General features: G+C 44.5%; 1 protein-coding gene across 1 annotated transcript in view; it reads right to left on the bottom strand.

Annotated features, from left to right (window-relative positions):
* Positions 1 to 18,434, bottom strand: part of ADCY8 (adenylate cyclase 8) — a 215,681-nt gene that overhangs the window by 13,465 nt on the left and 183,782 nt on the right. The window contains exons 12-13 of the mRNA XM_046642315.1: positions 17,671 to 17,749; positions 9,402 to 9,560 (exon numbers count right to left, since the gene is read on the bottom strand). Of these exons, the coding sequence (XP_046498271.1) occupies positions 9,402 to 9,560; positions 17,671 to 17,749 (238 nt within the window). The remainder of the gene's footprint in view (positions 1 to 9,401; positions 9,561 to 17,670; positions 17,750 to 18,434) is intronic.

Below are 18,434 nucleotides of genomic sequence, written 5' to 3'. Positions count from 1 at the left end.
CTGAATTCCCAGTGGGATTAAGGTCCAGTGGCCCAGAGAGGTAACTAGCCTAATAAGGCATCATTTATTGGGTACCTTCCTTTCTCTGCCTTCTTCCTACTCTCCTGCCTACCCGTGTTTCCTGGGACCACCTCCAAGCAAATTACTTGCACTCGAATCCTTGTCTCAAGGTCTGCTTCTGGAAGAAGCCAAGCAAAGACACACACAGTCTTCTGTTTCATACTTCAATGCTTTTGTTCTTACTGTCTGTCCCTTGATGGGTCATACCCTTTCTTCCCTGCAGGCAGCCTCCCCAACTAGGCTAACTCTTGTCTTCTGCCTTCACTAACCTGTTGGATACCATGTCTTCCATAAGCCCCCCTAGACTCACAGAGGTCAGGAGCCTGAGCTCAGTGCTGTGGCAGCACCCTGAGCAACCCTCTACTATGGCCCTGGCAGCCTGCATTATTGCCTTCGTGTCCATCTCTTCCTTTACATGTGGACTCTGGGATGGCAGGGACCCCATGCCATTCATCTTAGTGCATTCCAATCATCATCCAATTAGTATTTTCTGGAAGCCTGCAATATAATGCTGCCCTATACAGGGTCCAGTGCAAGATGAATGCTCAAAACTATCTGTTGAGTTAATGACTTCTTGGCCTTCGTAGGAAACATTAAAGCTTACAAAGCAGTTTCGTATGAACTCACTGATTTAATCCTTGTGATAATCCTGTGACGCAGATACCGTTATTATCCCCACTTTACAGATAAGGAAAATGAGACAGGCAGGAGTTAAATCATTGTTTGGGATCACACAGCTAATAGCAGAGGAGCCAGAGTTTGAGGACCCCCAGGGTCTTCCCCAGTCCGCACACCTGGACGTGCTTCCTTGGCCTTTCACGCTCTTGGTCTGAGTAAGATGGCGTCCCTGATTCATGATCAGTCAGTCTTGAGCTTTAAGTGTGGATGAATCTGAATGGATGCTTTCACTAGTCCTTGTCCAAAAGAGCACAGGCAGCTGGTGACTTGCTGGGTTGTGTTGGGTTGGTGGCAGTGGGGGGACAGATTGCAGCCGGGGACCCGAGCAAGGGCACGTGGCTTTCTAAGGCAGGACGTTCACCTTGGCCTTGAACAAAGGAGTGATACCACAGGAGGAGCCTGACTCTGCTTTATGGGTCAAAGACCTACACAAACAAACCAACAGAACCACCTCCTCTAAATGGCTGTGGTTTGGGGAAGCAAATCTCCGTGTCCTCTATTACCTAATGCGTTAGTCTGCTCAGGCTGCCATTACTGAGTGCCATAGACTGGGCGACTTAAACAACAGAAATCTATTTTCTCACAAGTCTGGAAGCTACAAGTCCAAGATCAAGGCGTCTGCAGGGTTGGTGTCTTCTGAGGCTGCTCTCCATGGCTTGGTCATCTTCTCCCTGTGTCTTCACACAGTTTTTCCTCTGTGTGTGTCTGTGTCCTAACTTCTTCTTCCCATAAAGACACCAGTCATAGTGGCTTAGGGCCCACCCTAAGCCCTCATTTGGACTTAATCACCTCTTTAAAGATCCTACATCCAAATGCAGCCACATTCAGAGGTACTGAAGATTAGCACCTCAATGTATGAATTGGGGGACACAATTCAGCCTGTGACACCTATATTTCTATTTTCCACTTAAAATAGAGAAGAAAGAGAAAACCCTGCCACAGACCTCTGAAACCTATTCTATAAATACTCAGTCATCCCTCCCACTTCAGCTTACGCCTGGTGATATCAATGCCTCTGTGATATAAAATGGCTGGTCACCAGGGGTTTCTTATCAATCATTTGTCTGCTTGAGAGTTCTAATGAATCCCACCTCCTCCCACATTATTCTTAGGTTCTCAGCCTTTGCTGACAATTGGAATATTCTGATTGCTTAAATAATAAAGATAATGCTACTAATGTCAGCTACATCTGTCAGGCATGTACTACGTGGCCGGCATGACATAGAACACTGCACACGCATCATCTCATTTAATGCTCACAAGAGCCCCACGAGGTAGATACAGATGAGATGGGTTTTGTCTATGGGGAAATTGAGGCATGTGGAGGTTAAGTAATTTTTCCGAGACCAGCAGTTGCTAAGAGGTGGAGCTGGGATTCATACCAGGCAGTCAGATGCTAGAGCCCGTGCTGCTGCTGCTAAGAATAACAATAATCGCACTAACCATAACCACAACAATAACAACAATGATAAACAGGGTGAGGCCTAGGAATAAATGTCTTTGGAACTGCAAACTGGTTCTGGTACGTCCATCTGAACAGATGGTGGATGTGATGTTGGGGGCGCCCACGGTGCATAAACAAGGAGCTGTGACTTGAGTTTAGATGTCGACTCTGTTGCACCCCCTTGGAGGGTGAAGGGGCGAATGCGATGGGCAGAGACTCACCCTTCCTCCCTGCCAGATGCTATCTGAGGCAGAGACTGGCCAGGAGAAACTGAACATTGGAAACTGGGCATTGAACTTTCGTGCACACCATGTGGCCTTTGGGTACTGAACCTGCCATGCACCAGGCTCCATCAGGTGCTTCACGTTTTCTTACCCAATTTGGTTCTCACATCAACTCAGTAAGGGCAGAATTATTTCCTCATTAATTGGATGAGGAGATGGACTCAGAGAGGTTGGGTAAGCTGCCCTGGGTCACACAGCTAGTTAGTGGCAGAGATGCAATCTGTGCTGTGCTGACTGTCCAACACCTGAGACAGCTGCCCTCCTTCGTGTCCTTTCAGCAGGTTTCATAAAGCCAGGATGAGTGAGCAGGTTTCCTGGACTCAGCAACAGACTGCTGACCCTGGTGACGCAGCCCAGCTGGCCTTATCTGCAAGAAAGTCGCTGCCCAGGGTGGTGGGCCCCATCGCTAAGCCAAAAGTCCAGTGGAATAGCAGAAGCTGCTAGAACTTTCGTGTGGATGACACAGCTGGAAAAGACCTAGACAGGATGTTCCAGGGGACAAGGCTCTGTCCACTGCCCTGTGTTTGGATGGTTTGGGTCATCGCTTGTCACTGCTCCCTCGTCTCTCCCACTCACGCCCTCATGGCAAGGTGGAGGAGAAAACACAAAATTTGGGTTTGAGTTTATCAATACAGGCATACCTTGGAGACATTGCGGGTTTGGTTCCAGGTTACTACAATAAAGCAAATGTGACAATAAAGCAAGTCACATGAATTTTTGAGTCCCAGAGCATATAGAAGTTCTGTTTACATTATACTGTAGTCTATTAAGGGTGCAACAGCATCATGTCTAAAAAATCAATGTACATACCTTAATTAAAAATACCTTATTGTTAAAAATTCTAACCATCATCTGAGACTTCAGAGAGTCACAATCTTTGCTGGTGGAGGGTCCTGTAAAAAATGCAGTATCTGAGAAGCACCATAAAGAGAAGTGCAATAAAACGAGGTACGCCTGTACCTGGGGTTCAGTGGGAGCTCACTACTCACTGGATTTGTGACCTTGGGAAAATTCCTTTACTTCTCTGAGCCTCAGTTTCTTCATCTATGAAATGGGGATAATCATTATTACTTCCTATTGCTGTCATTCATGAGCATGGTTGTGGTCCCGTGAAAGCTGGGGCCCAGACTCACAGATCAGATTTTCAGAGGTTTGTTATCACAGTTCAGATTTGTAGCAAGAGAAGCTAAAAATACCTCACAGTGACGGCATGAAAGTGGGGGTTCTTGCAACCACAGCAGTCCTGCCTCTGCCACCCTGTCACATATGATGCTACTGTTTTTCTCTATCTCTTTCCTACACACACACACCAAATTTTTCCACACATACATCCATATTTACATCCATATCCCAGTTCTTCCAAATACCTACACAGTGTAAGCCCTGCCACACAGACATCACACACACACACACACACACACACACATACACACACACACACAACCTGGTCTTGCCAAAATTCCAGGGGCAGCATGATAAGGGTTGTGTAGCACAGAGGGAAGAAATCTGAGGGACCAGATTTGAGTGGCAGCTTTGCTTAAATAGAGCGAGGCCTGTTGTGGACCTCTCTGAGCCCCGGTTTCTTCATCAATAATGTGGGGTTGACAGAACTCTCCCCTGAAGACTGTGAATAGAAGGAAAAGATCATTTCCATCAATTGCCTACCCCAGTAGCTGGCACACAGTAGGTGTTCAGTAAATGGTGTTTCATCATAATGTGAAAATTCTCTAGGCAATGTAAAGACTTTCTGTGTTTAAGCCTAGTCGAGTGTGAACTGTTTAAATATTTATAAAACCCCAAATAAGCATGACAAGACATTTTATTGAAAATGTCTTCTACATCTGATTAAGTCTGAACCTGCTGTTTATTTTGCTCAGTGGGAGTTGGGCTTGGATCACAGTTGATTGCCTGGAGTCTTGGCATCTCTGGTCGGTCTCCTTCCTTTCAGAATGAAGTCAGTATGTTCTTGTTCTCACTGGTCCCAAATACCTCGTTGTCTCAGTATCCTGATCAAAAAGCAGCTTTCCTTTCATTTCTCTCGGGGTTTTCCCTCTGAGGGCTCCAGTGTTCCAGCCTTTCCTTCTGGTGGTCATGGTTGATGCATGTAGATACTCTCTCTGCTTTCCTTGCTTCATCAAGAAGCTCTTGCAACAAAGAACCCGATCTTAGGGAGCCTTGAGGAAACCAAGTCTCAGCCCCATTCCAGAGAAGCCCATCTGTTGAGGAGGGTGGGTTGGTGCCTTGATCTCCATCCAAGAGAGCCTCAAGGGCCTGAGAACATCAAAAGCTGATTATCCAAGCACAGATTACTCATCCTCTTGGCTTTTCTTCCATTGGCCTTTCTATAGTGGTCTGGATGGGAAATGGACCCCATAGGTCTCTCTCAGTTCTATCCTAAGGCAAGGGTCACAAACCCAAATGTCTTTAGGGGACCAAAAGGTAACATAGTGACAAGATATAATGGATACATTGGAGATCCCATTCTATGCCTAAAGGCATCAAATCCACAAATTAAAACAAATAAGCAAACCAACCAACCAACCAACCAACCAACCAACCAACCATGATCCCAGTCCACTGGCTCCCTGGTCAGATTTGTCTCAGAGTCAGCCAGTTTGTGACCTTTGTTCCAAGGGATTTTCATCTCCTGTTCAGCTCAGTTTGAAAATCAGTGCCGGAAGGGTTGTCTTAGTGCAGCATCCCAGACAACTTATGTTGCCTCTGTAGCATCCTTGTCAAGGGCTCCCCTCTCCTTAATGAATGCTTCAGCGAGGGGCCTCACCATTCCAATTCTTCCAGAAACCTTTAAGGAACATGGCCACAGGGCAGGCACACCAGGCCCCGAGGATCAGTGGTGACCAAGGTTGGTGTGGTCCCTGCCTTTGCGTTGTTTACAGTATTGTGGGGAGAAGGCAGTCTGATGGCTCCACCCTCACAAGGCTCCTCCTAATACAGAGCCCACGTTTGTCCCCTGTGGACTGTCCATGGCCCTAGGTGTGCCCTCTGGAGTCTCACAGAGTAAGGCCAGTCCTTCCCACGTGACGGTCCCTCAGGCATTTAAAGGCACCCTCCAGTTCCTTCCTGAGTTCCCTCTTTCTAGGTGATTAGAGGGTGAGTCAAAGGGTTTGATTGTTTTCATTTCTCACCTCCCACATCCACTCCATTATCAAGTCCTATTGACTCCACTTCCAAAAGGTCCATGGAATTCATCCACTGCTCTCCATCTCCACTGGCACCATCCTAGGCCTCCTCACCAGGGCCTTACCTGGGCTATTTTCCGGTCTCCTAAGCAGCTTCTGGTCTTGTGACTCTTCTCTCCACTCTCTACCAGCAGCCAATCAGATTAGGTTATGGTTAAAACTTTCCAAAGACTCTTATTGCACTTAAAAGGGTGACCCAAACCTTACCATAGCCCATATGACCCGACTGCCAGGCCCTGGCCAGGGTTTTCCTCCACGTCGCTCACCACTCTACCCGTTATCCTTGGAGTGGATTGAATAGTGTCCCCTAAAATTCACATTTGCCTGGAACCTCAGAATGTGCCCTTATTTGGAAATAGGGTCTTTGCAGATGTAATTAAGATGAGGTCACAGCAGATTAGAATGGGCGCTAAATCTAAGAAGAGAAGAGGACACATGTCCTTATAAGGAGAGAGAAGGCCACATGAAGATGGAGGCAGAGGCCAGAGTGATGTGGCCGCAAGCCAAGGAGTGCCTGGGGCCACTAGAAGCTGGAAGAGGCAAGAAGGGCTTCTCCTCTGGGGCCTCTGGAGGGAGCACGGCTGTGTCTACACCTTGACTTCAGACTTGTGGCCTCCAGAACTGGGAAAGAATACATTCTGATGCTTTAAACAACCTAATTCATAGTACTTGGTTACAGGAGCCTTGGAGAATTAACACAGTCCTATATGCTGGTTTTCTTCCTATTCTGTGGGCACCGCGAGCTCCTTCTCCCTGGGGCCTCTGCTTACGCTGCTCCTCTCTTTCCTGAACACTCCCACCTCCTGCCCGCTCTCTTGGCATGACTCGGTCTTTCTGATAGTTCAGTCACAGCTCAGATGTGGCCGTCTCTGAGCTGTTCCCCTGCCCACACCTGCCAGTCAGCAGTCACTGACTAGAAGGTGATCTGTGCACGCGCACTGGAGCACTGATCACATAAAGTGTCCTCACATGTTTCTGTATGATAGTCATTTGTCTGCTCCCATTAGAATGTAAACTGAGTGATGGCAAGTCCTCATCTGTTTAGTTCACATGAGTGTCCCAGGACCTCATACGGTGCTAGTGTGATGCCTACTGCACAGTCTGCAACAACACAATAAGTATTGTTGGATGTTTGTTGTGACTCAGATCCCTGAGACGTTTAGCTTGCTTTGCTCAGACAAAGCTGCCCTTTCACGGCCAAAAGCTAAGGCATGTGCTTGGCCAGACACCACCCTTCCAGCCAGCCGTACACCACTCGGCATCCCCTCAGGGCTGACTCCACGTCACCACATCGGCGTTTGCTGGGACACAGTGATGTCTTCCTGACCTGGCCCATGCCTGCTTTTGCAGCCAGGTCCCCATCACCCCCAGCTTCTTCGCTGCGCCCTGGACACACGGTGCTGCCAGCTTGCACCAACTGTCCTCTGGCCTCTGCACTTCAGCACAGCTGTTCCCTCTGCTTGGAATGCTTCTCCTCACCTTGTCTGCCAAGTACCTGGCACATGGTAGGTGCTCGATAATATTTTACTGAAGGTGGCTGAATAAATAGTTACCTCCTCATTCATCAGACCTGGTGCAATTGAGGACTCCTCCAGGAAGCCTTCTCTGATCTTTTTACGTCCTATCCTATGGAGGAGTTGATCTATTTCCTCCTAGATTCTCCATCTCATCTGTGAAATGGGATAAAATATCAGCCTTTATGGATTGCTGTGCGAATTAAATCAGTGAATACATGTAAAGCGCCTGGACCAGAGGGGGCATTTGCTGAAATGGAAGTGCCTTCTCCTTCTTGAAGATGGCAGTTCCCCTGCCATGAAAATCAACTTTGGGGACAAGAGATGTGATGAGCTGATAGTTTCCAAGGGTTCCCACTGACTTCGTCAATACTGAGTGGAGGCTCTCAGAGCATGATTGGGTCGATTTCCAATATGCTTCCATCTGTGGCTCACTTCTTAATGGGCACGTTGTGTTTATGGACCCACCAGGTACTTCCAGCGGCCCATCAGTTGTCCACGCCTGTTCCCAGATACCACAGGGGCTAACAAATACTGTGCAGTACTGAGGAGCACCGGAACCATCTATTCTAACAATGCATTCAGTCCAATAACCAGGCAGCCCCAGTGGCTGAGTGGTACCGCCTCAGACTCTGCCCTCCTCCTCGCATGCCCTTCATTCAGGCTTCTCCGCACTCAGGGCTCCCCCTACGGGGTTCCCTTGTGTAATCGATCTGAGCCTCCAACTAATAACTTTGTGACTTTGGACAAATTATTGAACCTGTCTGAGTCTCAGTGAATTGATTTGTAAAATGAGGAAAAATGCTATACGTTAGCAGGATTAGCTGACACAATAAATTCACAGCCATGGAACAGCCAGGCCAAAGATGTTAGCTTCCTTTCCCGTTCCCCTCCCTCGATCAGAGCCCCTCCATCCCCACCCACATCTGAAGGTAAAGTTTTCTAGGCACATGACTGTCTTCTCATTCACTGCTGTGTGCAGGACAGTGCCTGAGATGTAAGAGGGGCCCGGTCACTGGGTCTCTTTGAGGTGCTCACTGCTAAGCAAAGATCAGAGAATGAAGAAAGAAAACTGGCAGCTGGACTAACTTCACGGAGTGACCCTTCAGGGATAATATAACAAGAAAAACAGTTTTAAGTAAAAGGGCATTTTTGAGCACCAACTACATGCTAGGCAATGTGTTGAGAAGCTATGCGTTAGCGCATATATATCTATACATACACAGGTACCTATGCACATATACATAGATATTTTCATTATATTCTTATTGTTATTTTAAATTGTGGTAAATACACATAAAATATCATTTACCATCTTAGCCATTTTCAAGTGTATAGTTCAGTGACACTAATTGCATTCACATTGTTGTGCAACCATCACAATCACCCATCTCCAGAACTCTTCGTCTGGCAAAACTGAAACTGTACCCATTAAGCACTGACTCCATTTTTCCCCTTCCCCCATCCCCTGGCAACCACTGTTTTACTTTCTGTCTCTACGGATCTGATACTCTAGGTACAACACAAGGGTGGAACCATATTGTATCTATCTCTTTGTGATTGGCTTATTTCACTTAGCATAAAGTATTCATTCATGATTCATCCATGTTGTAGCATGTGTCAGAATTTCCTTTCATTTTAATGCTGAATAATATCCCATTACATGTATATATCACATTTTGTTTATCCATTTGTCTGTCGATGGACACTTGGCTTGCTTCCATCTTTTGACTATTATAATTCATGCTGCTGTGAACAGGGGTGTACTAATATCTCTTCAAGACTCTACTTTAAATTCTTTTGGGTATATACCCAGAAGTGGAAATGTGTGTGTGTATATACATACACATATGTGTACATACATACACATATATGCATAATATATGGAGAATGAAGAATGAATGAAGAATATATATACATATATAATTTTTTTAAATATGTGCACACACACAAATATAAAACTTTCAAATTCCAATTCAGTCCTCCAGTGCAGATCTTATGATGTCCATCTTATAGATGAGGTCCCTGAGGCCACGGAGGCCATGTGTAGATTCCACAGTGCTAGGTGGTTTGGGCGACCTGTACCCTGTGGTCAGCATGGTCTCCATGCTCCTGTGCTCACAGGAGGAAGTGGAATTCTCCCAGAGCTTGGGATCAATGTGCCCAACTGTACCCCACCCAGTGCCACCCCTTCTCGCCAGCCAGACAAGCCTGGGCTCACCTCATTGTCTCGGTCTTTCTCCAGGAAATGGCGGGCCACGTGACTGGGTAAGATGTTCCGGAGCATGTTCTCATTGTGTTCCCTCAGCTCCTTCATCTCATTGATCTCCTCTTTGGCCTGTACTCGCCAAAGGAAGTCCAGGCGGGCTGTGTACTCCAGCTGCAGTTCACGTGAGAGGAAGAGAAGACACAGGTAAACCCTCAGGGTTGGGCTTCAGGCACACACGTGTGGGACGCAGGGAAGGCTCCTCAGGACCCTTCACAAAAGAAACAGAGCCTCAGCTGGGCATTTTGGGAGGCGTTTTGCCTGACACCAAGAGATGAGAGGATGATTAGATTTCACAGGGTTTCCTAGCCTTCCCAGCGTTATGGCCCTCGTGATTTTGTAATTGTTTGTGTGAATATCTGATAATGCCTGTGTCTTCTACTAGATTGTGGGTGCCGTGAGGTCAGGTGTCCTTTCAGCTGCTCAACATTACATCCTTACCATGTAGCACCATGCCTGGCACAGGCAGATGTTCAATCAATATTCGTTGATTCAACAAGTAAGTTACAACAATGAGGCCAGCTAACTCTAGATGGTGCTTATCATGCACCAGGTATGATTCTAACCAATACACATCTATTCACACCTTTCATTCACACAACAACCCTAGTAGGAAGGTATTATTATCAATCCTTATTTTGCAGATAAGAAAATTAAAGCAAACATGGTTAAATAACTTGACCAAAGTCACACATTAGTTAGTGAGGAGGCCAGGATTTGAGCTTCACTCCAGAGTCCAACTCTAGTGTCTGAGCTCTTAATCACTACACAATAAGGAAGGAATGAATGAGCAAATGATGGAAGGATCATGGATCTAGTTGTGAGGCGAATGTGACTTAGAGTCCTGGCCCCACATTCAAACACTGTATCTTGGATAGTGACTGCATCTCAGTTCCCTCATCTCTAAAATTGGGATGAACACCAATGACCATGCAAGACTGGAATAGGAATTATTCAGAAAGTTATAGATAAGCATGTAGCTCACAGGAGGTACTCAGGCCACATTAGTCCCCTCTTGTCCTAGTTTCCTTTGCATTGAAAAATGGACAGCTTCCTTTCTAAAGAATCTCAGAAACCATATTTACCATAGCTTTGGGAATGCCATTAATTCAAAGTCTTTAACTACTGAAATGGACAATATGCTGCACTGTTAAATACATGGTTAGATGCCCTGAATTCAAGGGCTTAAAAAATTCAGCTAGTTTCTTTTCTTTGTCTTGTGTGACAGTCTCAGTGGATGGCAAAAGTAAAAAAGACAGAGGCATAAAGTTATTCATTCAGCAGAATTTGTAATAACAAAAGCTAGAAATAACCAAAGTGTTCACTTTGTTGGTTGAATAAACTATTGTATACAGCTATAAAAAGAAATGAAGCCTATTTCTCTATATTCTGATGGACTGGTCTCCAGGGTCAAGAAAAGTGTGTGGTACACCACCACTGATCTAAGAAAAGGAGATAGCCACTTCTCTCTCTCCATATATATATAAGTATTTATATTTATTTTAAAAATTGAAGAATAAGCCGTAAAAAATAATTACTGATCAGATGAGGAAGGGAGGGAGTAGGGTGGAGGAATAAGAATAGAATTTAGACAAAAAAAAAATTATATCTTGTTTTATAAACTTGACTTTAGAATCATGGAAACATTTTACTTAATTATAAAACTAAATAGTTTTTTTAAAAACTCTTCAAAAACAAATAAACAAATGAACCTACATGTGCAATCACACGGAGAGAAACTATTCCAAATGTCTTTAACACAACAATCTGATGACTCATCTGTAGAGGGAAATACTTTGAAGATAAAAAGACCTCAGAAAGAATCTTAAAACTGTTTACAACAATCATATTGTAGGTGGTAGTGTTTGTATTATTCTTCTTAGACTATCGGACGTGAATTGTAAGATAAAGCAAATGAGTAATTGTGTTGGTGTCACTGAGAACTGGAATTTATGGAAAGGAAAAAGGAGACGCAGATAGAAGATTGATGAGGTTAAGTCAACAGCCTATGGTCTCTACTATGAAATGGAAGTATCACTTTGAACTCATAGCTTTGCCTACTGAAATCGAGGCCTAGAAACAATGAAAATTTAGTAGCAATGAGCACTCCCAGGGTCCAGATTGTGGCTTCAAAACATCAATTCCTACAAAAACGACCTCACACTCTTTGCAGAAATGGCTGAAGTTTAGGGCAGAAAATGTACAAGCTTGGAGACTACTCGGGTTGTGTCAAAAGGACCCAGAGGCCAATGTGAGTAGGCTCCCACTTGTCAAAGATGTAATAAGTTGAGCTTTAATAAGAGTAATAATTGCAAAGGGTTGAAACACAGGAAATATGTTAGAATGCATAAGTTCATAATGACATAAAAAACAAGACCTCAGCGCCAGCGCGGTGGCGCAGCGGTTAAGTTCGAATGTTCTGCTTCAGTGGCCCGGGGTTTGCCGATTCAGATCCTGGGTGTGGACATGGCACCACTTGGCAAGCCATGCTGTGGCAGGCGTCCCACATATAAAGTAGAGGAAGATGGGCACTGGTGTTAGGTCAGGGCCAGTCTTCCTGAGCAAAAAGAGGAGGATTGTCAGCAGCTGTTAGCTCAGGGCTAATCTTCCTCAAAAATAACCAAAAAAAACAAGACCTCATTGGTCACCTCTGGGTGATGCTTGGGAACAAACTTACTGGGAAACTTATAGGGAACAAATTTATAGGGAAAGAATCAGGCACTTATCCTGCCTTTGCTTTATGAGCTGTAGTTGGAGGTAACAAACAGTTGGCAAGGAGAAAATTCTCTTTAAAAACAGATTCTAGCTAATAAATTATGGACTATTGATAGGAGTGGGAATGACTTCCTATAAAATGAATGAATATAGGTTATTATTATCAATAGCTGCTAACATCGAAAAAAAAAAGAGAGACAAGCAGAAGTTATGGGACTCTTAATAGCATATTTTTGCAGGAAAAAACTGAACCTGAATCTTATGAAGTTTCTAGACATAACTATCAAGGCAGGAAAAACACAGCACAGAGGGACATGTTAAATACCCCTAGAAGATGCAATTGACAAACTCTAGACTGAGAAACATTGTCGAAGTCCGAGAATTCTCACAAAATATTGCAAGAAAAAAACAAGATGGAGGGTGGTCCTATAGATTAAAAAACACTAAGGGACACATCAACCAGTGGCAATATGTGGACTTTATTTGGATCTTATTTGAAACAAACTTGAAAATTATAGTTATAAACTAGCTAAGAATTGAAACACTGCGTGGAGGGTTGACAATGTTAAAGAATTACCATTTTCTTTTTTAAGGCGTGTTAATAGTATTGTGATTAGGTTAAAATTCTCTATCTTTTAGATACACATTGAAGTATTTACAGATGAAATGATAGGACATCTGGAATTTGCTTCAAAATAATGAGGAAGGAGCAATTAGCAAAATGAATAGGGCCATAGATGAAAAAAGACACAATATGAGTTGATGATTGTGGAAGCTGTAAGATCATTATACTATTTTGTATACATTTGTATATGTTTGAAATTTTCCGTAAGAAAAAAAAAAAATAAGGGAGGCAGCAGGTCATACAAAAGAATACTAGTCCTGACTGTTTTACCAAGTTGCTGTGTGACCTTGGAAAAGTCATTCGACTTCTTGTATTTTGGTTCTTCTAAAAAATAAAGATAATCGCCCCATCATGTCTAATTCAAGAGACATGGATTATTATGTGGATCTATTATATGGACCAAATCACATGATGCATGTAAAAGAATTCCGAAATGCCTAAAACACAGATTTACAAGGTATGACTGTAATTTAAGGCATCTATGGATAAAGTCAGATCAAAGTTGTGCTTAACTTTTTTCCTTCTGGATTCAAGAGTATCAAGTTTTTATTCGTCCAGTTGCAGGACAGTCTCTTCTTATCCACAACTATTTCCAAATTAAATGTTTTGTCCTCCCCCTTACAAAGGCGTGCTTAGTTGAAGCAAGAGGGAACTTTTTATTTCTTTTCTGTTGAAATACTCTCATCTAATTGAATTCAAGTGAGAAACATGGGGAGGGAAATCTGGAATATGGAGTTGATTTAAGCAAGGATTTTCCAGCCCCAAGGCAGGAGCACGCTTCACATCTGGGCCAGGTGACTGCAGGTTGCTGCGTCGAAGCCAAGTCCATGAAGAGACGCTCTAATCCACGTACACCCTTGTCTCTCGACAAAGCCAGTCTCACGAAGGCAGGCATCCATCACATATTATTTAATCTCCACGGAAGGCAAGTAGTCCTCTTCAGTTTACTAAAGATCTAGCGTACTTACTATGTGCGTGGTGCTGGATATACAAGGGTGCATGAAACTCAGTCTCTTCCTTTGATGTACTCACAGCCAAGTGGTGACAGAAGAGCACAAAAAGGAAAGAGATCATGTCAACAGTGTGGCTGGAGCAGACATGGAGAAAGCAAAGCATATAGAAGGCATGGGCACTGAGTTTTTAACAGTGAAAAATCTTCAGCATTTGCTCAAGAAATGTCAATTGATTTGGAAGTGCACTCTCTTTCCTGATTTTTACCAAACCATTAGAGAATTGGCTATCTGAGAAGAGTGCCAAGGGAACTAACCCATATTGTTCATATGTTTTGTGCCAGGCTGTAGCTCATAATGATGGCTAACCCTGGCTGAACTCTTGCCTTGGCCCAGGTACTGTTCTAGGCACTTCATATGTATGGAAGAGCATTTAATCACACAGCAACTCAACAAGGGAGGTACTTTATTATGCCCATTTCACAGGTGAGGAAATGGAGGCAGAGTAAGGCGAAGTCAAGTGCCCAAGGCCTCACAAGTAGGGGCTGGCTTTGAACTCAGGGCATTTTGACTCTGAGCTGTGACTCAATTCCTACACTATAGTCAGCCATTCTTACTCAGCTGGTCTGCAACTTGACAGATAACAGGTTTCCAGTTTACAGGTAGAGGAAAGGCAGCTCTGGGAGTTTGAGTGTCTCAAGTTCACTCATTCTCTCAATGACATTGCTGGGACTCAAATTCAAGACTATTTGGTTCCAAGGCTTGGGTCTTCTGAGCCACACAATCCTATTGCCTGTCTTTATCAGACTCGGAAATAAGCGAGAGGCAACATGACCTCATTGATCTCTGTCCCCGTGCGCAGGTGTGGCTTCCACTGCTATAAATGGAGCCGAATCTTCAAGGATGCAAGTGAATCATGCCCGAGGGGGGAGGCACCTGACCCCGCCCTCCCTGTCCACCATTCAGAATGTTCACCTGTCTCAGAGAAGGAGGAATTGTTTGGCATATCGCTTCCACATATGTGCAAGATGAAATTTCCCAATTATTCAGTTACATAACTGCCTCCGTCACCCTGGAGATGTGTAATTACACATGCTCCCACTGGGATGCTGTTGTGTACCAGGCATCAGTGGGCATTATTCAGCCTTTAGTAAAAATAGAGGGCCTCTGAGTCACAAAGGGAGACAAGTGGAAGCAGGTAGCAAAGCTAAGAGTGGACAGACTTGATCCGGATGAACAGCATCTGTCGGATCCTGACAGATGCTATGAATGGATGACACGGCAGTGATGCAATCCTGCATAAAGCTCCTCTAACATGGAGAGGTAGCGACTCATGGTGGAAGGAGGAAGTACCCAGAAGTTATAGCATTTGGAAGTCCTGTTTCTGTCTGGTTTTCCTTATTGTCTTTGTGACCTCAACTAACTTGGGTCTCTGCTCCTGCCTTGGGACCAGATGGATAATAACACTTCCCCTGTTTGTCTCAGAGGCTTGTTTTCAAAATAAAATATTAATAGCTCACAATTTTTGAGCTCTTATTCTACGTGGAAACCACTGGGATAAGTATATTATAATTGTATTTTCATAGAATACTATCACAACCCTATAGAACCTGTTATTATCATACCCATTTTACAGGGGAGAAAACTAAGACTCAGAAAGCTGTGTAAGTCACTGAAGGTCACATATCTACTAAGTGGCAGAGTTGGGGTTTGAATATTTTCTACCCTACTCTAAAGCCTATACCTGTAACTGATACAGTTATAGAATGTGATTATGTAATTTCAAAGCCTTTTGAAAGTTAAAAAGAAAAAAGAAAAAAATCAGATGTCACCTAAGCACCCAGCCCCTCGTTATGCACTTACATACTCTTCCTTTATGTATATTCATAACGTGATTAGGTTATCCGCTTTCCCAGGGCAGACGGAGAAGAGAATAAATTGAGTCAGAATGTCAGAAGGGTTTTGAGGAAGAGGGCACTGACAGGGCACAGAGTCATTTCTTAAGGTGACGGAGGAGGCAGAAGCATCCTTCTTAATTTGGAATTAGGACCCTCACTCTGAACTTGCTCTCTTTTAGCCATCTCTGAGGATTTCTCACTTGTCAGTTTCAACCTGTGTGATGGAGCGTGTGTGTGTTTTTCTGCAGGATTGCCTTGTCTGATTCTGTCTCTATAGCCCTCAAATGGGCTGTCATTTGCATGTCAGACTAAGGAGTTCTCTGTAACGAGAAGCTATCAAGACGTGGAAGACATGAACCCGGCTCTCACAGAGAACCAGACAGACCTAAAGAGAGGAATTCTGGAAATGGCTAGACTCTGACATTTGGCTTATTGTTTCACCACAAATTCAGCTGAAATTTTAAAACAAGTCAAAGTCACAATGCAGGATTGAGTGGGCATGTAGCTGGGCGATTGTGCTGGTATGTAGACAACTTCTTCTGTCTTTGTCCAGAGTAGAGAAGCGGAAAGCTTGGCTTTTGGAGACAGCGCTGGGTTTGAAGTCTAGGTCTCTCACTCGCGAGCTGAGTAACATGACTTTCTTCATCTGTAAAATGGGATGGATAAGAGCCACCATTCTGGGGTTGTTGCGAGGATTAAATGAGAGAGTAGAGGTGAAGTACCAGACACATAGTAGGAGCTTGGTACTTAGGAGCTCTTTCCCCCTTTTCTTCCTTGCTGAGTTTTTAAATTACTCTTTTTTTCTCCCTTGACTACATCTTACCACCCCCTTTATTACAAATAACTTAAATATGTGTCTCTGGGTTCCTGGAGTTTTGGGCTGCTTCATCCCTGGTTTCTCAGGGTTTGTTACCTCCCCGTTTCCATGGTGATTTCTCAGTGATATGTTTCTATTTCTGCTCTAGCTGAAAGTCTTCCTGTTTCGTTTTTCTCCTTTTCTGGTTAGTTTTTTTGAAGTGCACGCAGGGTGAAGAAAGATGGACCAGGCTCCAGGGCAGGGCGGTGAAGCTGGCAGGGCCTGGCTCTCCCAGGGAGTGGAAATCTCCCCAAGTGATGGACATTGTCGCATTAGCAGTCTGAGTCCACATGGAGAAGTCCTACTGACGACAGCAGGCGACACCTCTTGGGTGAAGCGTGATATGATGCTCCCAGGCAGAATAATTTCTTGCCTCTCTGACTCTTGACGTCCTTGGATGGTCTGATCCACACATAGCATGACCCCCATTGCATTATTTAGGGTCTGTTCTCCTCCAGGAGACTGGAAACCTTTGGGGCCAGGGATGGGGTTTTGGACATTGCTACCCACAGTGCCCACCCCAGATCCTGGCAGAGTAGAGGCTCCTAAGGAAGTGGCATCAATACAGTAGGCACTTTATCTACTTATGAGAACTCAACAATGAAGCACTTCCTCTGCTTACATAAGGCAGTGCGCAAAATGCTGTGCACAAGAATCTCAAATGATTTTTCTAAACAGCCCTATTTAGGGATTACTGTCTTATTTTAGAGATGAAGAAACTGAGGCTCAGAGAGATAAGTAATTTTCCCAAGGTCACAAACTGCTGAGAGGCAGTGGCAGGATTAGAACCCGGCCTCAGCCCATCCTCGAATTTGATCGTTTACCCAGTACAGCACCCACCTTCTACAGTGATGACTTTATCCAGGCAATGGAATCGGGAGGGATCCCAGTTTGCCTCAGGTGGAAATTGCAAGCTCTTCTTTTTTTTTTTTTATAACAACGTTCTCTTTGAAAGAGAAATACCTAAAGGGTGTTAAAACCGCCTTGCTTTCCAAACCATCTTCTCCCGCTTAGTTTTTTTCAGGCGGTCTTTATTAGGAATTGAGTCATTAAGAATCATAACTTGCTGCAAGCAGCTAACAGTCATTGGCTGCAAAGAAGAGCAGAGACTGTGGGATAGTTTTATCGTAACAGGAAATGCCAGATAACTGAGGGTAGTTACAGTGAAATGTTGGATTACCCGCTGTCCGTGGTAGAACACAGCAAGGAGGAACATGGCCATCAGCAGCAGCGACGCCTCCTTGGTCCCCAGGAAATCTCTGTTGGAAGAAGACAAAGCGTCTCTATGGATGTCGTGACTTGCTTTCTATCACCTGTGCTATTCCCCCAGGTTTCTCCACCTCAGGCGATGCCCCTCATCCATGCACCAGGTGCTTGAGCCCCAAACAAAAACAAAACTAGAAGTCAGTCGTCACCACCCCAATATCCAAACCCTGTTAGCTTTTCCATCAAAATATGTCCCCAGTCCATCCACTTCTCTCTGTCTCTACCTCCGCAACTGAGTACAACCACCATGATTTCCAATAGGCTGTCCACGTTACCCTCTACTATCTGTTTTCTCCACGGTCATCAGAATTTTTTTTTTATCACATCACTCCCTTCTTTTATTGTCTCTCGACCACAAGCACAAATATACTCAGACTCACTCAGGAGTGACTTAATCCTGATGTGGCTTAAGGACACAACGGGGTCATCATAGATGAGATGCAGTGCGTAGAGGAAGGAGTAGAGTGAGCATTAATATGGCTGCACCCGGGCAATCTCCAGCTTTCCCTTTTCGTTTCTTGATGGAGACCAGTAAGAGTAGCATGGGGCTTCAGGAAACAGGGGCATGAACCCAGCTGCCAAGACCAGCTTCTCATCTAGCTTTATGCTAAAAGACCCTCCCAGCTAATACAGGGCCAGGCCCAATCCAGCTCTCCAGGCAGAACAGGGATTTTGGGA

This window comes from Equus quagga, chromosome 16 (genome assembly GCF_021613505.1).
Source record: "Equus quagga isolate Etosha38 chromosome 16, UCLA_HA_Equagga_1.0, whole genome shotgun sequence".
Classification (NCBI taxonomy): domain Eukaryota; kingdom Metazoa; phylum Chordata; class Mammalia; order Perissodactyla; family Equidae; genus Equus; species Equus quagga.
This window is presented reverse-complemented; position numbering and strand designations above follow the sequence as displayed.